Genomic DNA, 21,446 nt, shown 5'->3' with positions numbered 1-21,446 from the left:
TTTTTTTTTTTTTCCATTGGACACCATTTAAGAAAGTGTCAGTGATTAGCCTGTTTATATCAGGGTCAACTTGATGGGTGTGTAGTATGCATTTGCACGAGGCTATGCATTGAGAAGGGCCTGTGCTTATTTTAATATTCTTATGTCACCTTTTGGAAATTGTTAATAATTTGTTAAAAAGAAGCCCTGAGTTTTCATTTTGTGCTGGGCTCCACAAATTATGTCATCAGTTTTGATTAATAATGTTGTATTGGGACACCTGGGTGGCTCAGTGGTTGAGCTTCTGCCTTCTGCTTGGCTAGTGATCCTGGGGCCCTGGGATCGAGTCCCGCATCAGGCTCCCAGCATGGAGCCTGCTTCTCCCTCTGCCTCTCTCTCTCTGTGTCTCTCATGAATAAACAAATAAAATCTTAAAAAAAAATACTGTTGTACTATGTGGGTTGGGAGGTTAGACTCTACATGATTGAAAAAGCCCTTCCTTTAAGTTTTATTAACATAAGAACAACGTTAATACCAGTGAACATTAACAAGTGTTATGTGCTTATAAGCTATTTAATATGCTTTACAGTTTGTGAATATAACTCATATACTTTAAAAAAATTAAGATTGAATCACTTTTTTCCTGATTCTGTAGCTGCTTCTTTTTTTTTTTTTTTAAGATTTTATTTATTTATTCATGAGAGAGACAGAGAGAGAGAGAGAGAGAGAGAGAGAGGCAGAGACACAGGCAGAGGGAGAAGCAGGCTCCATGCAGGGAGCCTGACGTGGGACTCAATCCCGGGACTCCAGTATCACGCCCTGGGCTGAAGGCAGGCGCCAAACTGCTGAGCCACCCAGGGATCCCCTGTAGCTTCTTTAATGCATGTATTTTTACTAGTAAGTTTTCTTCCATGAAATATTATATGATCAAAATGTATACAATATTCAAGACTTACTATAAATGTTTGTTTTACTTCTTAAACTTATTACAAAATTGAGAGTACAGTTACATTTAGAAAAATAATCTTTAGGAGTCATTGCTAATTTTAATATAATTATTTGGTATTCTGTTAATGTAAGAATCCTTGCTAGAGAAATTCTGAGTGCTGTCTTTTTTCCCCCTTTAATGGGATTCAGTATAATTGACTTTCATTTTTATTTATTCTTTCTTGGAAGGGAAACATCTGGGAACAGATTTTACGAATACCCTTCATCTTGGAAATAATTAATGCGGTTCCCTTCATTATCTCAGTAAGTCCTAAAAGCATCTTTAAAATAAATAATTTTGTCATTAGATTTAAGTCGTCTTTAAGTCTAAATGATAATAAATAATATGTTAGTTCCAATAAATGATTTTAGTTTTTGGTTAGAATCATGGTATTAAAAATAGATAGTAAAACCAGTTGGATTACTGGTTTATGAGATTAAATGAAAACTAATGAGATTTAGTGCAATGGCAAAATAAAATATTCTGTAGACATATATGCTTTAAATGTGCCATTTGAATAAGTGTTATTATCTAGACAGACTAGAAATTAATTACTCCATTTCTTGTGTATATTGTGGAATTCAAAAAAATAGAAAGTAACAAAAAGCAGAATCACACCTATAAATACAGAGGCCTGATGGTTGCCAGAGGCGAGGAGAGTAGGGGTTTGGGCAAATCTGATGTTAAGAGAGTGGGATACAGGCTTCCATTTACGGAATGAATAAGTCATGGAAATAAAAGGCATAGCATAAGGAATACAATCAATAATATTGTAGTAGTGCTATTATAGGACAGATGGTAGCTACCCTTATAATGAACATAGCATAATGTATAAACCTGTCAACATGAAGTCGTACACCTGAAACTCATGTAACATTGGGGTCACCTATTCTCAAATGAAAAAGAAATAGAAACCAACTATTTATAAAAGTTTTTCATACTAAGCATATATTTATTTCTAGCTTAAACACAGTATTTACTTAAGTCCAATTTTCTCATTAATAAGAAAGTTGCCAGTAGCCAGACAACTACCAATTTGCTTTTTTATCAAAGTACTGTGGTATACCAATTCTATGATGATCCTGCTCAGTTGCAGCCCAATAAATATGTAATAAACACTTTCCCATTGCAAAATTAGGTTTTAATCTTTATTTCATAGAGTTATGATAATGTCTGTTGGGAATATGCTTTCTAACACTTCATTAGAATTTTATTTGGAAAATTAGGAAAATAAGCAAATATTATCCCAAGTGGTTGCTTACTTCTGACAATTGTTTTAATTTGAGTGATTTATCTGGAGGAACAACTGGAACTAGATTAAATGACAGGCTAACTAAATATAATCCTATTGACTATCGTTCCCAATGTCACTTAAAATGTTTGTCTGAAAAGAGTAAGTGGTAACGTTATGAAAAGGGAAAGTCTTCTCTCCTTATTCCACTTTCCTCCTCAAGCTATAAGGAAGAAAGAGGTGATGTCTATTATAAACTGTCACACTGAAAGATTTAATGATAGAATTACCATAGTTATAGCTGACATTCAGCGGGAGCTCATTATTTTCTTTCTGCTTCTACAATAATTTCCCAAAGATTGGATCTTCTCCTTGCCTTTCATTAATGAGTTTAAGGTATTTGTCACATGTATTAAAAGATTATATTGTCTTTTATTAATTTTTTTCTTTTACATTTTAATCTGCTGGATATGATTTTTGCTTTGAGATAAAAGTTTAGTTTTGGTTTGTTTTTCAGATCTTCTGGCCTTCCTTAAGAAATCTCTTTGTTCCTGTCTTTCTAAACTGTTGGCTTGCCAAACATGCCTTGGAAAATATGATTGTAAGTATGAAAGTGAAGTCCAAATACAAGAATGTTTTCAATTTTCCATGATTTCTTACATATTTTCAGTGCTCAGATCAAATAGAGAAGATGATTTGAGGTCTTAGTCTTTTACTTCCTCATTCTTCTTTCTCTCATGAAATATAAACTCCTCCTATTGTGATTTATTTAGGTATAATTAAATTTCTAAATGGTTTATTTTTAAAATCAGTAAATTTATTTTAAATTAATGAATTTCTCTTAATTTAGTATCCTAGTAAATAGTTTCTAAAAGTTTGTAAAAATGAAAGAGTTTTGGTAAAATACTGTCAATTAAAGAGATGTGTTATATTAATATTGAAGCTAATAGACTTAGACCTTAAGTTAGCTTGTGTCCTAATTCAGAATGAAAATTTTTTGGGCTATCTTAACTTGGCCCATATTGCCAACTCACTACTTTTGTGACTATAAACTGGTACACAAAAATAGTTTAGATTTTCTAAATATCACCAAACCAAAGCTACCTGTTTTTTGGACAATGAATTAACCAATCTTCTGAAGACAAATAACCTTCCCTTTCTGGGCAGTCTGTTGATAATGAGACATCTTGTTTTCAAGATTCAGAAGGTGATGTCAAACTGTTCTTAACTATAGGTTGTCTCACATTCCATTAAAAGATGTGCGATTTTGTGAGGTGCTGTATTGAAGCTGGAAAGTCATCTTTTTAGATTTGGTTGGGTTGGGTTATTAGTGGGACTATGCGGGATGGAGAGAAGATAAGAAAATGCAGAACTTGGAGCGGTACTGTGGTCCAAGGCTGACCCCGTTTGGAAGGAGTGATTTATATGTAAGACCAAAATATATTTACTATAGCCTTCAATACTTATAACTTAGCTGTGAGGCATTTTCTCTCTTGTTACAAATTCTATAAATGTTAATATGAGTCTACTATATGCTAAGCACTCTGATTTCATATGCAAATGATTTAACTTCTTAGCTAATTTTTTCATCTTCAAAAGAGAACAAAAGTAGTTACATTACAGATGCGCTGTAAGAATTAAGTGAAATGACATATATGTATAAGCATATATATGTGCGTGTGTGTATATATAAAAATATTGTATCTGGCATAGACATAGTAAGGACTCAATATTGTTAATATTACTAATATTGAAATTTAGTTTGTTCGGAGGCAATCTTGTTCTTCTTTTAAATGTTTTGAACAGAAATGGAACGCAAAAATTTTAGCCTAAAGAATATTTGGATAGAATTTGAGTATTCACAACTGAATGAATGTTTTTAAACATTTATATTAAGTAGCCACTGGATTTTCATGAAAATACATGTCTAAGTGCTAGGGGAGTGCGACCTGTGGAGGGGTTTGAAGAAACATTGGGTTGTCTTAACTATCCAAAGACAACAACAATAACAACAACAACTACTACTTCACTAAATGTAGATTGCCTACATTGCTATATTTAAGAAAAAAATACACCAGGAAAAAAAATAAAACTTTAGCATAAAAGGTGTTACTAGTATGTTACTAGTTGGTGGAGACAAGTAACCCAACCAAGGGAGGAATCATTGGCTAATCACTGAGAGTAAAAGAAGTGCTTTGCAACATTAATTTAGGCTTCATTTTATATTGTATTCCTATTATTTTGCTTCTCCTTTCACTGGTTGGAGAAATTTTTATTTATTTTTCTGCTTATTTAACACCTCTGTCAGAAAAAAGTGAGAGATGAAAGATAAACTTCTAATCAACTTAGTTCTTTTGTTTTCATAACAGTTCTGGTTAAATATGTGGTAGAGGAAGATAAAATAGTGGCTCGTTGAGATTTTATATGGTGAAGTGATTCATTTCATGCAACACTGATTTTAAGACAGAAGTTTATTGTAAAATTTTTGAGATGAGTTTATACTTTAAACTATGAAGTATTATGAAAACCTATGAATCTACCACAGACTAAAATATTAGTAACAATTTATATCCTTTTAATACTTTCTGTGAAATAGAATGCAAAAATATCATATATGAAATTATATTGTATGTTTAGCTTTATAATTTGAATTTTGTTTTTGTAGTGCTCAATTTTTATGTCTTCAAATTATGTTTAATAGCTGCATCTATATTATATAGTTTTGATCAATTTATTTAACCATTTTGTATTACATATTTTAGCGGTAATGTATATTCATTATTTTACATAAATATAATTTTGTAATAAAATAAATATAATTATGTAATATACATAAATATTAATTTTATCTCTGGTGATTTTCATGTGGTGAGTTTTTAAAAATTATATTATTGAGTAAATACTCATTAAATTAGTGAATTCTTGAAATAAAAAGGGATGTAGCTGTGATCTGTGTTACCAAATTAACTTCAAGAAATTTTGTAACAGGGACACCTGGGTGGCTCAGCGGTTGAGCATCTGCCTTTGGCTCAGGGCATGATCCCAGAATTCCAGGATCGAGTCCCACATTGGGCTTCCTGCATGGAGTCGGCTTCTCCCTATGCCTATGTCTCTGCCTTTCTCTCTGTGTCTCTCATGAATAAATAAATAAAAAATCTTTAAAAAAAAAAGAAATTTTGTAATAAATTACATGGGTAGTATCAATCATATGTGAGTGCTCATTTTTGCATCTTAAACAGCAGTGGGTATTACTATCTTTTAATATCTTCCAATTGGGAAGATAAAAAGTGTATCTTGAATTCACCTTTAAATTAATGAAATTAAACTTAAAATTTTTCGTTCATTGGCTGTGTAGCTTTTTCTTTTCATGATAGATTTCACAGCATATTTCACATCATTTTTTCTGATTGAGAGAATGAGATGTGATTGTAGCTTGACCTAGCTATTACTTTCTGCTTCATTGGATATATTATTTTCTGATCATTTAAAATTAGAATTTTCATTAGAGACATTGTTTGTTTTTTTAAAGATTTTATTTATTTATTTATTTATTTATTTATTTATTTATTTATTTATTTATTTGAGACAGAGAGAGAGGCAGAGACACAGGCAGAGAGAGAAGCAGGCTCCATGCAGGGAGCCCCACATGGGACTTGATCGCGGGTCTCCAAGATCAGGCCCTGGGCTGAAGGTGGCGCTAAACCGCTGAATCACCTGGGCGTCCCAGAGACATTGTTTACCATGGAGGGCCTTTTAGGAGTCAGTGCAACATCTCTATAAATGTTGGTAAGGCAAGTAAACTGAAATTTGGGCCCATGGTGGTACCTCATAGTATTATCTTTTTCAAATGAGTGCTAAGGCAGAGTATATTTAGACTTAGGCAAAAATTGGAAATATGCCACTATATCCATTTAAAGTATATGTGTTGAGTGTGCACAAGATAGTTGACATATAATGCACAGTAATAAATGTAATGAAACTCATGGTTATTCAGTTTTTTCAAAATTAAAATACGCTTTCTTGGTTTTATTTTAGAATGATCTGCACAGAGCCATTCAGCGCACACAGTCCGCAATGTTTAATCAAGTTTTGATTTTAATATCTACGTTACTATGCCTTATCTTCACCTGGTAAGACTGTACATATTTTATTTTGATTGTTTCATTTAATCATAGTTTTAAAATCCTATACATCATTTTAATTGAGTTGGCTAAAATAAATAGAGAAATATTCACTGTAAGTATAAAGGATCACCTATTGAAATAAAAATAAAATCTTCCCTTTAGTCTTACAGAAAAAGCAAGAAGGTACAGCTATCATTTGGTATTGATATTTACGGCAACTTTGACATTTTCCCAAATGCTATAAACAACCAAATCACAAGAATTTATCCTGCATGCCATAGTTGTCAAACAAGAAATTTTCTTTCAAACTGCTGACACGGAGGTGCCCTTATCTTTCTACAATATTCAAAGCAGAAGCTGTTGAGAAAACTGTCATTGCTTGTCACTGTCTTTGCCCATGCCTTCTGTCCATGACGTTTTTGTGTGCAGTCAGGCAGAAAGCAAGGACAGATCTCCTGACAGAGCCGCGTAAGACCTGAGACTTTGCTTTATTATAGAAAACAGTTATTTCTTTTCTGGAAAGTCTCACTCTGATGATTATAAAGTAACCTGATGGGAAATGTCACGCTGCATATACGGATTCATGTAAATCCTTAAAAGGAGAACAAAAATGTGAAAATAAAGAAATGAGGTAGAATAATATTTCTGTTTTGCAGGAGTCTTAGATATTATGTGTAATTGTGCTCTGTCCTGGATTTGACCTATTGAGAAGGAAAAAAGTTAATTAGGAAGTGCAAAATAAGAAAAATGCCATCATATACTAGTACAACTGAATTAGATATGAATAGAGCTACAAATGGGTGTATGTAAACACAGGCTGAGATAATGTAGATATAGCAACTACTGTGTGTCAGTAATTTGTAGATAATATCTCCATTAATAGGTTTTAGAATAGATTTTATTGCATACCTTGTCTTAAAAAATATATTTTAAATATTTCATGTCTTTAGATATAAAATATCCCTCTAAAACTGACACAAAGCCATCTTATCATTGAAATCTTTTTTACTGTTCACAGATGGTTTTTATTGTTCACCTAGTAAATATCTAGCTGCATAAATACAAAATATTAAAAGTAATGGCTTCCCTTCTTAAGTCACTAAAAATTCTTAATTTAAAAATAATGACATTATATGAATAATTTAGGAATTTTTCATTTTACTTAAGGAAAAATACCCCAAATTAAAGTTTTTTGTATACCTATGTACATGCTAATATTTCAAATGCTGGGAAATTACAAAAAAGTGAAATGAATGATTTAAAAAATATTATTAGAGTCTATTAAAGTAAATTTAGTAAGGAGGTAATTGACATATTAATGTGCAGGGGCGCCTGGATGGCTCAGTCAGTTAAGCATCTCCCTTGACTCAGTTCAGGATGCTGGGGTCCTGGTATTGGGCCTCTTGTTGGGTTCCCCACTCAGTGGAGAGTCTGCTTCTCCCTCTGCCCCTCCACCTGTTCATGCTCTTTCTCTCTCAAATAAATAAATCTTTAAAAAAAGAAATATTAATGCTGAAATAAAGACAAATTATTTTTATATAATAGCACTTCAGCTCTTTTGTTTTGGAGGCATCCTCATCACAGTGGATTATGGACGGTGGGCTTTCTGTTTGGTCTTACTTTCTACCTATTTGTCTATTCCTTGAGTAGTGTTTGTTTTCAAAAGAAGCAACTGGACAAATTTTGCCACTTTCTTATGCCAAGCAATGTAAGCAGTGCCAGATAATGGGTTTTCATGATGTATATGAAAATTACCATTATGCAGTTTATTTATCATCTAAATTATTTGTTTCACATTTTATTTTATCTGCATTTAGAGTTGCTTTTGTTCTTGTGTGTTACTGGCTTTAATCACATGCAGTATAAGTGTACAGTGTTATTGTTTTTAATCACACGTACATCAATACATTTTTATTATGTTTACATTAATATATTTAAAAATTACAATATCTAGAATGGAGAAATTGGTTTTATTTTTTCATGTATTCTTCTCTAGCATTTCAAGCAAAATGTCTTCATAAATCATGACCATCGTAGGAAGGTAGAATAAGTCTTTTTTTTTTTTTAAAGATTTTATTTATTTATTCATGAGAGACAGAGAGAGAGAGAGAGAGAGAGACGGAGAGACACAGGCAGAGGGAGAAACAGGCTCCATTCAGGGAGCCCAACACAGGACCCAATCCAGGGACTCTAGGATCATGCCCTGGGCTGAAGGCAGGGGCTAAATCGCTGAGCCACCCAGGCATCCCGAATAAGTCTTTTTTGAATTCACCATCAGAAGTGTATATAACAACAAGAAAAATATAAACAATGTTATAACACACAGGCTGTTTTTTTTTTTTTTTAAGATTTTATTTATTTATTCATGAGAGACAGAGAGAGAGAGGCAGGCAGAGACACAGGCAGAGGGAAAAGCAGGGTCCATGCAGGGATTTGATCCCGGGACTCCAGGATCATGCCCTGGGCCGAAGGCAAGCACCAAACTGCTGAGCCACACAGGCATCCCCGCACAGGCTGTTTTAACAAAGAGTTATACCACTTACATTATAAAATAAAAATGTGCAAAAAGTTCAGCAATTTAAAAAAATAGAAATATTTAAGTAGTCCGTCCAAGAAGGTTATATCAGCTTAATATTGATGGAGAATAAATTTCCATATAACTTATTTTCTGCCATTCCCAAAGCATGTTTTCCATAATGTGGTTCAAGATGGCTACTCTAGTCTTGCCATTATATTCTAACTCCAGCCTGTAGGAAGGAAGAAGATAAGGCACAACCCAGAAATTACAGGTATCACGTAGGCCAGAATTTGGTCACGTATCCATATATAGCTGAAAGGGAGTCTATGGAAATCTGGTCTAGCTGGGAAACAATATACCCAGGTGAATATTGTACTATCATGGAAAAGAGAAATACTGGATACTGTGGGAAGATTAATCAGTCTCTGCCACTGATAAGTCATTAAAGTCCATATGCATATCATTTGTTTAAAACTCAGGGCTGTGCTAGTTTGGAGCCTGTGGGGAACTTACTGAATTTACCTAGCTTTATTTGCCACATTATTAAATGAGGATGATATTAAACACCCTATAAGGTTTTTGTTGTACTTCTTTTAAAATGAAGACTAAATTAGATATGTTTATACATATCTATCAGAGGATATGGCATTTGATATGAACACTCCAAGAATTTCATTTTTTTCCACTTCAAATATCCTCTTTATATAGGACAATTAAATTACATGACTGCACAAAAACTAATTTGCTCTAAAATATCTAAGCACAGTAACATTAATAATACTAGAATACTGAACTGAGATGCCTAAAAATATATTTAATAGGAAATATGAGAAAGTGCTTTCTTCCATTGTAATGTATTCATGTTTTCAGTACTTTCTACATATTTCAAATATTTGTTTCCTCTAGTTAGCTTTACTAAGTTAAAAGTATTGGTAATAACTGCCTCTCTCTGGTACCTTTAACATTTTATATGTATAAATACACACATATATAATTATTTTATGTTATAGTGAAATTAGTCTTAATTAATAGTGGTTACATTGTGTCATAGAGCAAGACTGTCAGTGCTTTTCCAAATCAGAATTTTTAATACATGCAGTTTAAACCCCCCAAAACTCAGGAGCTAATATTCGATGAACTGGCTGTATTGTTCATGAATCTCACCATATTAAAATTACCTGTTTTGGAAAGTCGCTATATAGTTTTAAAATGTATCTTCTCCTCATTATTAACATTACAAAGAACTATCATTAAGCATCTGTCTATGAGAGACACATGCCAAACTGAAATAGAATTAAGCTGCTGACCCACTCTCTGTAGGGAATGTGCTCAGAATTGTTTTTCCTGTCATTGGAATGGAATTGGACTAATCTTTCCCCACGTCCGTTGTGTACCCCTGTTGATCAATAATGCACACTTCCAAGACAGCTGGGAATTGTGATTCAGCCTGTGTCTCTGTAACAAAGCAGAGGAAACTGGTACATCGGGAATTAAGCGCATGACTTTAGCTTAATTATCAACATATTCTAACCAGTAATAAGTACTCTAATTTGTAGTGCATTTAGTGTTTCTAATTTTATACTAGTAGACTTATTTTGCACGTACTTTGTTTCAAGCTTTAATTTTTTATGTGAATATATATGTTTAGATATTTTCATATTATCTCAGAACTATAACATCAAGATATGCATTATGTTAATGGATATTTCATGTTTTAGACCAATATAGGAAATTCAGTTTACCTCTTTGATCTCATTTCAGGAGATAATAAATCCATTTATTGCTTAAAAATGTGACCTAGTTGAAATTATTAACATGCTTAATTCAAAAGTATTTGGGATTTTTCTTGTCCATCTTTGATTAACACTTATTTTAATGCTTGATGCTGAAGTTCTTAAACTCTGCTTACTGATTAAGCCAAGTAACCGTGTGACAGGAAGTCAATAGTGAAAAAATAAGAACTAAAATTTGGGGAATGTATTAGACTGTGATCTAATGGTGTTATAACCATCATGTATTTGGTTATTAGTTTTGTTTGGTCACATTTATTTTGCTTTATTACAAATGAATGACAGAAAGTGTGTTTGTCTGAAGATCTGGCAACTAACAGTCCCCAGATTTGTATTACACTAGAACATATAGAAAATTCTTTGTCCCAAATAAATTTTGCATAAGTGGGCAGTCAGATGTTAGGCGGTTAGAATTTAAACCATCATTGAGTTATGAGGGTAATGTATAGTTATTTTCAGACATACAAGAACTTAGAAAAGTACGCTACCTACATTTTATTAAGTATGTACTTACAGATATAAGAAATAAAAGGATAAAGGGAAAAGGAAAAAAATAATCGCTTTTGAGAATCAGTGGTATATGCATTAGCAACACTTTGGATCTTTTTTTGGGAACCCCCATTTCACACTGAGTTGTCTTAGAAGTACAGTTGAAAGCTTATCCAGGCAGAGGCAGAGACATCATTTTTAATTTCTGTGGCATAGGTTCCTAGCTAAGGGAGGTTCTCTATTATAAGGTGAGGTGAAAAGGTGAGAAAAAGCCAAAGTGGTCATGCCACAGCAAGTCTCATGTTACAGATAAGAAAACAGGCACAGAAAGGTCAAACAAAAAGATAATCCTTAGATTATCTTGGGTCTGCAACTAGTAAGCAGAACTTAGGTCTGGGTGTAGGCAAATTGGTGCCAGAGCCCACATGCTTAACCACCCTAATATTATTTGTATGATGCTCTAGAAGTCATTAACAAAAATAATAAACTAAAAAACTAGAATTATGTTAATTTTCTCATTTCTATTGTGAAGTTTTAAATTACTGTTTGAAGTAGAATTATAGTTTAGAAAGACATTATTAGGAAGACAAACTTTTACTTTTTAGATGTTTTTGATTAAAGATAGAATACTTTAGCCATTATATCTTTTGTGTAAATAATTTGTTGCTTTGAATTCAGCAGGTTTCTAATCTTTGTTTCTCTTTTTTAATTTTAGCAAATATATATACAATACATTTAGATAAAATTATGACATATACATGATTATAATCTGTTTAAAGTACTTACATTTACTAGTTCATCCATCTCCCTTTCTGTATGTATATCCATAGAGATAGGAATATATTCAAGTGATTATATGTGGGTATAGAGTTATGTATCGTGTTTTCAACTGTCTTCCACATATTTTCTGCTGTGGTTTAAATATTCAGAATGAATATGTATACTTTTTGAAAACAAACATAACAGTCACAAAAATTAAGAGATGTAAGAAGAGATAACAAAATTTAACACAAAATGTCAAATGTAATGAGCACATTCAATATGATTTGTGTAATTAATTTCTTCCCTTAGTAAAATGATTCTCATATTAAGTTTTTTTTTTTTTTTAAGATTTTATTTATTTATTCATGAGAGACACAGAGAGAGAGAGGCAGAGACACAGGTAGAGGGAGAAGCAGGCTCCATGCAGGGAGCCCTACGTGGGACTTGATCCCCAGTCTCCAGGATCATGCCCTGGGCCGAAGGTGGCGCTAAACTGCTGGGCCTTCCTGGCTGCCTGCATATTAAGTTATTTTAAAAATCCAAATTCTCCACCTTTATCTCCTATTTACTCTTTGAATCCCAACTTTTAAAAAAAAATTATTTACTTTTTTAAAGATTTTAGTTATTTAAGATAGAGAGAGAGAGAGAGAAAGTATGAGCTGGGGAAGAGGCAGATGGAGAGGGAGAGGCAGACTTCCTGCTGAGCAGAAAGCCCAATATGGGGCTCCCTCCCAGGACCCTGGGATCATGACCTGAGCCGAGACAGGCGCTCCAAGGCTCAACTTTTAATTGAAGCTCTGCCTTGAAGTTTTCTTGAAGGCTTTCTGAATTATGGGAGCTGCCCAAGTTTTATGCTTCTCAGTGTTGGGAAAAATTATAAATGTACAATGTTTCTTTAATTATCAGAATTTCTTGGTAGATTTTCATGATATATAAGAAAAAGTCAATTTTCCTTCTTACCATTTTATGCCTGCATCTCTTGCTTGGAAATAAAAGATGTTTCACAAATGTTTGTAGTTGATCATAGTAACATTCAAGGGTCAAAATTCCCAGACAATATCTTATCAACTGGAGGTACTTAAATATATTGTAAGTTAAGTATGTTCAAACCATATATTTTGAGAATGTTTCTTTAAATACCTTCTTTTCACAGTTAACTTTGGTGTGAGGTTATACACTGTCAGTGTAATCTATGAAGACATTCTAGGATTTTTGTTTATACCAAAGAAATATAACAAAGTGGTAAAACTTCTACAAATTTAACTGAAAAGAATACCTTTGAAATAATTTTTATAAATTGCATACACATGCCTCATAAATAAGAACTTCCAGATAAATCGAATTTTGGCTGTTAGTTTTGTCTCCATATAACTTCTGAATTTATGTCTTAATTTTTCTTTATTTTTCTTCCTTTAATGTTAGAATTTGTGAGAACAGAACAATTTAGTAAAATTACTGGAACTATCATCTTTTATATTGAGCTCAGAAACAAATTGATTAAATACTAGAGAGCATTGCAATACATGTGCTATCAGCTTTTCCTTCCCATAATCTTTCAGGATTTTTGTGTTTTTTTTTCTACTTCTTTCTTTGACTTTTGTTTTGTTTTGTTTTGTTTTGTTCAATCTCACTTTTGCTTCTCCCATCTGATCTAAATCCTGAGCCTCTGCTAAAAAGTGTTCATCATCCATTATTTTGAAATAAGGAAAATGCATTTGTGCTTTAGGGCATAGGGTGAAGTACGGCCACTTTTCATGAATTACTAAATTGCAAGTGTATATTGACTTCTGATTAATAGTTTTTGGCATAATTCAGTAACCTCTTTTTGCATAGACTCACAGACAATGCCCAGGAATGTGAGAACTTTCTTTGCAACAATAGAAAAACTAGATTTATTATTACTTTAAAAACAAAATTTCTCCCTAGAAAATGTGAAAATACCAACATCTCAGATATCTTAAATTCCATGGGAATATTAGGTTTTAGGTAGATACTCTGTAGGAAATGAAAATGATTATTTGGAACATTTTAATTGGTATGCATTCAGTAAATACCAAAGTGCAAGTCGTGGGCTGATTTGAATACTAATGTCTGAACTACAAGCATGAAATCAAACTGTTAGATGCTTTTAGCACAGAATGCCATTGCTAATTAAGTTTTTTAAGTAACTGTGTACGGCAATAGGATTCATAGGGAGTGCATGGATATTTAAGGTTATTTATTTCTGCCATGTGACTTTTTTTTTTCCTCTGAAAATATTTTATTGTATAAATTGACATTTACCAGGTGGTGTGAAAGTTTACAGTCTCAATATTTCCTTTCATTCCAATTAATGTTTTCCTTATAAACCTTGTCAAAGCTTGAAATTTTGTACAGTAGTTCCCCCTAATCCATAGAGGGTACATTCCAAGATCCCCATGAGATGCCCCAATCTGTGGAAAATACTGGATATATACACACTTATGATCATGTTAATTTATAAATTAGGCACAGTAACGATTAACAACTAATAATGAAAAGAATAATTATAACAATATACTATAATAAAAGTTATGTGGCTGTGGTCTGTCTCAAAATATCTTATTGCATTGTACTCCCCCTTCTTCATGTGATGATGTGAGATGATAAAATGCTGTATGATGAGATGAAGTGAGGGGAATGGCGTAGGCTCTGTCACAGTGTGAAGCTGCTATTGACCTAATACTATGACAGAAGAAGGATCAACCTGCCCCCACTGCAGATATCTGAAACCCCAGAGAGCAAAATCACAGAACATTTTAAAAGAGGCAAATTTGGGCAGCCCCGGTAGCTCAGCAGTTTAGCACCGCCTTCAGCCCAGGGTGGGATCCTGGAGACCTGGGATTGAGTCCCCTGCCGGGCTCCCTGCGTGGAGCCTGCTTCTCCCTCTGCCTCTGTTTCTCCCTCTATGTCTGTCATGAATAAATACAATCTTAAAAAAAAAAATAAAAGAGGCAGATTTTAAAAAGTATTAATTAAGATGCCTTTGTTATTATATATGTAGGGCCTATCTAAGCAAATCAATTGTGATTTTTCCGTTTTTTAAAAGACGGTGAAATGTTCAGATTTTGTTTTAGAATTACATAACATTGAAATCATTTTGTATGGATCTGTGTCAAAGATAACACTTAAGAACGTTTTATAAAGAAGATGAATAAATAAAATCTTAAAAGGCAAATTTTAAAAAGCATTAATTAAAATGCCTTTGTTATTATATATATAGGGCCTATCTAAGTAAATCAATTGTGATTTTTCCGTTTTTTAAAAGATGGTGAAATGTTCAGATTTTGTTTTAGAATTGCATAACATTGACATTATTTTGTATGGATCTGTGTCAAAGATAACACTTAAGAACGTTTTGTAAAGAAGCAACTCTCCCAGTAGACTCAAACCCAGCATTCTTCATGAAATATTTAAAAAGTAAACTGTTTTTCTAAAAGAAAAAAATTCCTAAAGCTAACATTGAAGCTTTTAAACAAATTGTATTTAATTCATTTAAATTCTTTTAATATTTGAAATGTATGCTTATCTCATAAAAATTTTCAGTGCCTATCTTATTTTTCTGGTTTTTAATACTGCTTTGGTCATGAAGCAGCCATATATTAACAAAAATACATATGATATTGCACCAACATTGCAATTTGGTGGTGAGTCTCACACTACTTCTGTTTAGCTCCTCCCATACCTGCCCTTTGTCATGAACAACTCCATGAGCCTTGCAAGGGCCCAGGATCACATCTTTTTTTCCCCAAGATTTTATTTATTTATTCATGAGAGACCCATAGAGACAGAGAGATGGACAGAGGAAGAAGCAGGCTCCACATGGGAGCCCCATGTGGGACTCGATCCCAGGTCCCTGGGATCACAACCTGAACCAAAGGCAGAGACTCAACCACTGAGCCATCCAGGAGTCCCTAATTTCCATCTTAATGACAGCTGTTGTCACACCAGAGTGACTAGCTTTCTTTGGTAAGCTCTAAGAGGTGGTTGTTCCTTGGTCTAAATGGTAAAAATCTTAAATTGGAGTGATATAATCCTTGGTTCATATTAGGCCTTTTACATTAATCATTTCCATGACTATACCTTCCTATCACCTACCGTGTGCCTATCCATTTGTGCACAGTGTTGGATCTCATGTTAAGTGTTCTTACTGCAGTAAATTAAAAAAAAATGATACAGTTATGATGACAAACTAGATGTCAGCTGTGGGAGAAAAAAAAATCAAAGGATGATTTTGCGATTTGCATTTTGGGAAGCGGACTGAATGATGGTGCCATATAGGAGGATGAGGAAACCTGGAAGGAAACACTAAGAGAAAGAGAAATAAGGAGTCCATGATAGTTGAATTGCTTTTTAGAAACCTCAGTGAGGTGCTGAATAGCTGATTTGTCTGTAGGAGCCGGGAGCTCAGGAGACGGGTGGGACCCGGTAGAATGGGTAATATCAGCATATGGGTAATCGTGAAAGATAGGTCATTAGAAAAGAGAACCTAGTAGGGCACCGGGTGGCTCAGTGGTTGAGCATCTGCCTTTGGCTCGGGTTGTGGTCCCGGGGTCCTGGGATTGAGCGCCACATCAGGCTCCCCATCGGGAGCCTGCTTCTCCCTCTGCCTGTGTCTCTGTCTCTCTCTCTGTGTGTCTCTCATGAATAAATAAACAAAATCTTAAAAAAAAAAGAGCACTTAGGGAATGAAGCAAGTGGAATTTTTGATTAAAAACAAAGTGAAATAAAACCGTAGCAGAATAGTAAGAGATGTTGTATAGGGATAAATGGTACAGTGCATAGGGACAGAATCTTCATTCACCTCTGTGTCCAAAAAAGGTGGCAGTTAACATAAAAAGTAAAAACTAGGGAAAATGCAAAGAGAACTTGATAAGAATGTAATTGTAGCAGAAGATTTTAATAAAGAATCATATCACTAAAATAGATCCAAGAATTCTTTTTATTTTCACTTCTCCAAACATAGCCCTTCCTATACCATCCAACCCAGATGGTTGTCTATTTTAAACTGCAGTCAACGTCAGAGCTTTTATAGTACATTCTCATTATAATAAAAGCATTTTCTTACCATCAAGCAGTCGAATCTGTGCAGAATTCATACATCCTTTTAAAACACTATGTATATTTTTTTCTTTTAAAATTCCTCCTCATTTTTTCAACCTGGTTTTCCTTTCTTATTAATTCCTGTTCTGTTACCTAACTCTTTAAATTGCTTAGACGGTTTTGCATCTCAACTATTAGAATCCTTATATTTGGGATCACATATCATTACTGTTCTCAAAATTTCTTATCAGCAAATTCTCTACATGATTTCATTGTATTATGATTTATCCTCTTTCTTGCCCATAGTCTTTGCCAATGTATTTTGATTCAGAATGTCGAGAGACTCATCTTAGCAGTCTCCTTTCTCTAGATTCATTGCTTATGTAGCTGATGTATCTTGTACTCAAGAGTTACATTAATTTTCACCAAAGCCATGCAAATGTTATACAGAATATTTCTGAGTATCACTAATAATCCAGGCACATTTGCTATTTAATACTCTTTTTAAAATCTCCTATTAGCTCATTGAGTTGTGTTTATTATAGACCCTTGTTATATCTCTCTATATAACTTTTTGGTATTTCTTTTTAGGTTCCTGATTTGCTAACAAATTGATTATAGGATGTTCTGAATATCTCATTTGAATTTCAGAGGACTTTGTTCCCACTAGTATGTCCACTGCAAGGTGAAAAACTCCTTTCAATCCCCTGCTTTATAATTATCTTTTATATTAACAATATAAAGCCAAATATCTCCTGAATGCTTTAATTTTTCTCCCCAAGATTTTTTGTTTGTATTTACTAAATATTCCTATTTTATAATTCTAAATTCAAATAGGGTCCTGTGCTAAATAACCACAAAGATCAAGATATTTTACATGAAAGTATTTTGTGTTTACAAAATAAAGTGCTATTTAAATAGAATTTATTTTTTATTGCCATAATTTAGAGGAACCATTCGTAGTTTAGTGAAAAAATTGTTCTTCTTAGGCTATATTTCTCATAGGGACATATATATATGTATGCAATTCTCTGGAGTCTCTTTAGGTAAAAACATATCTTGGCTGTGTCACCTTCTTATTGGATGACTTTGAATGATTGTCTGACCTTAATTTATTAATTTGCCAAATAGAGAAAAATATTGTATAAACCTCAACAAAAGACTTGAGGCAATTTTATTTTATTTTTTTTTGAGGCAATTTTAAAAACAGACATGAAATTGGGTGATTATAATTGGAACAGAAGAAACAAAACATCAAAATAGTAAGAATTAATTATAAATCTGATATTAAGCTTTAAGGTAGCTGAGCTAGAGGGAGAAATGTAATTGTACTTAGCTCTCATTATGAGAAAGAAGAAAGCACACAAATTTCTCAATGTAATTAATCTTCTCTTCCCTTTCTTGCAGAATTCAAGATTCTCATTCTGTAGGCAGAATGATAGACATTATATATATAAGGAAGCACAAAGTATGTTATTTCTTATAAAAAGTTTTAAATGCAAAAAATAGCATTGGTTTCCTGCTTAGTGTTTCACATTCATAATTGCTAAGAATAAAGAAAAGTGCTATTGAGATACTGTCTGTTAAATGAAATTTTGAGCTGAATGGGTCTCTTGAATAAAAATGGAAAGGAAAGAGCATACTTACTGCATATGGAGATTTTAAAAATGCTATCTTTTACTTAATTTTTTTTCTGATGTAAAGAATACAAGATCAAAGATTTCCTTGAATGGTATTACCTTAACTACAATTTAAATTCCCAGTTTAATTTTTTTGAGTATAAATAATCTGACATGGTAAGCTCTTAACAGATTTTTTTTAAATCGAAGCCATAGGAGCAAAATATGTATTAAGTTAATGGCAACACAAATAATGTTTTCCAGTAAATTTCTTTAGTTTAGAATGTGTCATTGACCTCCCAAAACTGCTCTTTGGACAAATATCATTGATCAGGAAAACAGTTGTAATTTCCAGTAAAAAGAAAGGATGATTATTTACCTAGGAGACTATTCTACATAGATACTGGTCTATTTGACATTAGCTTATGAGCAATTAAATGCAACGTCAATGGAAATGTTAGTTGAATAACCAAAAGAATTGATCAGATACTTTTCAAGAGTGTTCTTACATATGGTTATATTTGTATATTACAGAATTATCTGAATATTATATTGTATGAAATAGGCATATGTTCACTTAGCCATCTCTTAGAAGTAGGAAATTTTTCAGTTGATTTTAAGCAGTGTTTAAATATTATAAAAGTAAATGTGCTATCATTATTGCAAAAGTTTTCTGTGAATGAACATGACATATTAGTATTACATTTTAAAAGCTGGACTTGTGTAAATTATTATGTAAAAATAAGAGTTACTTTTGCTAGGTGAGTAATTCCCATTCCTTACAATGTGAAGTAACATGGTAAGCTGTATGTTCTCTTTTATTTTAGTGGCTAATTAAATTTGGACCATTTGGGAAAGAATAAAGTCAAGTTTTATTTTGTGCTTTATATGATTTCCAGAAATTGTTAACCAGAGACCAAATACTAAGCTTTGGTTTAGTTATGTTTAGCAACTAGCAATGCATGTGTGTGGGGACACGTTAAATGAGTGTAGATCAGCTTCAATTAGCTGATATTTAATTGGTGCCATTTCATATTTCACATGAACAACCATATATAAATAAGTGTGGTTGAGGGGCAAGAATGTCCTGTCCCCTTCTATGTCCTTCTAGCTGAACTAAGAATCAAATTGACATGAGATAGATTAGCAGGAGAAAATCAAATTTACTTTTGTAGGTACGGGGAATCCATATAGACATGGAATTTCCAAAGACAGGCAATATGAACTAAGGTCTAGTCATTCTGAACTAAGGAGAAGGGGATAGAGCTCTGGAACTTCAAAGGGAAAGAATACATTTCACAGAAGATAAAAAAGAGTGAATGTTTGGTAAGCAAATATTTGTCTTGCCATAGAAATGAGTTACTTTGATAAAACTTATCCCTAGTAAACTCTTATTTTGGGAAAGACCCCCTGCCCCCTGCTTTGGATTTTTCTGTGTAGTTGAGGGAGGGGCAAAAGTTTCTCTAAAGCCCACAGAGTCTCCCATTGTCTTTAGCGCAAAGTACTACACATGTCAAAGTGGCCCATTTTGGCTCTTATACTCGTCATCTTACTAATTTCTTGATAAGTAAAAAAGTAATGTAGAAACGTATTGCTAAATCAAACCTTTTTCTGGGGAAATTCAGTTATATACATGTTATTTTTATTATCTCTAAATAAGTGCATGTCTTTATTTTATTTTTTTTTTAAATTTTTATTTATTTATGATAGTCACACAGAGAGAGAAAGAGAGAGAGAGGCAGAGACACAGGCAGAGGGAGCAGCAGGCTCCATGCACCGGGAGCCTGACGTGGGATTTGATCCTGGGTCTCCAGGATCATGCCCTGGGCCAAAGGCAGGTGCCAAACCGCTGTGCCACCCAGGGATCCCTAAGTGTATGTCTTTAAATATATAATGGGAATTATTCGTGTATAAAGCTAGTATTTTATTGGAAGGTACTTCACCTTCATGAGTTGTATCAGATAAAAAAAAAGTTCAAGCAAAAAAGTAAATGACAGCCAAGAGCTCACAACTTAGAAAATGCTTGAGAACTGAATTTTGCAGCTCTTTTACATCCATTATGGTCTCGGCTCACAGCTGTAACTTCACTTAGATGATTTGCATGGGTAATGTCTTAAGGTGATTTGTCAGCCTGGAGACTTAGAGTCTAGTGTAAATATGGTTGCTGTTTGGAGGAGGAGTAACCATTCAGGGTTATCAGCAGACTTTTTTTTGTTCGATTTGATCACGTCATCCATCCTCTTGCCTAAAGTTTTTCATTTGTGTCTTCAGGATAATATAGACTCTTTAGTGTTGTGTAAAGTGATTTATAATCTGTCCCTGCCTACTTCACTGGCCTCATTTCCCCTTATTTGTCTTACTTTAAAGGCTATATTTTAGCCATATGGTACTAAAGTAATGTTTCACACTTGGATTTTTTATGCAAAATTCTTCTTTGTAATGGGTAGCCTACTTTGAACTGTTCATAACTTGATTATGAAGCTTTTCCTATTGAGAATACTTCTGTATTTTAGGTAAACTAATGGTTAGGAAGAAGTGCAAATAAAGAAGAAAGCAAAATAGATATTGTGCTTTTTTTGGATTGTTTTTGAAAATCAAACCTTTAAAAAGGGAGGAGAAAGGTATATGATTTGTGAAACTATTGACCTAGGATAGAATTGACCTTATTTTATTTTTCTATTACTAGGAATGAAGTAGATATGTTTAGAAAGGATCTCTGATATCATGGGGGGTTTCAGAAAGCCAGTAATATTTCCCATTATCCAGTATTAAATATTACTTAATATTTCCACATATTAAAGTCAGAACAGTTTACATGAAAAATAATTTACATGTGCATGGAGGTTATGAGCATGTGTGTGGGCATGTGAGACACTCACTACTAG

General features: G+C 33.2%; 1 protein-coding gene across 9 annotated transcripts in view; it reads left to right on the top strand.

Moving 5' to 3' along the window:
- Window positions 1–21,446, top strand: part of KCNT2 (potassium sodium-activated channel subfamily T member 2) — a 375,231-nt gene that overhangs the window by 133,760 nt on the left and 220,025 nt on the right. For all 9 annotated transcript variants that reach the window (XM_072814992.1, XM_072814994.1, XM_072814987.1 and 6 more), the window contains exons 6-8: window positions 1,156–1,230; window positions 2,716–2,799; window positions 6,234–6,328. In XM_072814992.1, coding sequence (XP_072671093.1) covers window positions 1,156–1,230; window positions 2,716–2,799; window positions 6,234–6,328 — 254 coding nt within the window. The remainder of the gene's footprint in view (window positions 1–1,155; window positions 1,231–2,715; window positions 2,800–6,233; window positions 6,329–21,446) is intronic.

Source organism: Canis lupus, chromosome 38, assembly GCF_048164855.1.
Source record: "Canis lupus baileyi chromosome 38, mCanLup2.hap1, whole genome shotgun sequence".
Taxonomy (NCBI): Eukaryota; Metazoa; Chordata; class Mammalia; order Carnivora; family Canidae; genus Canis; species Canis lupus.
Note: the sequence above shows the minus strand (reverse complement) of the source record. Positions and strands in the feature narration are given on the sequence as shown.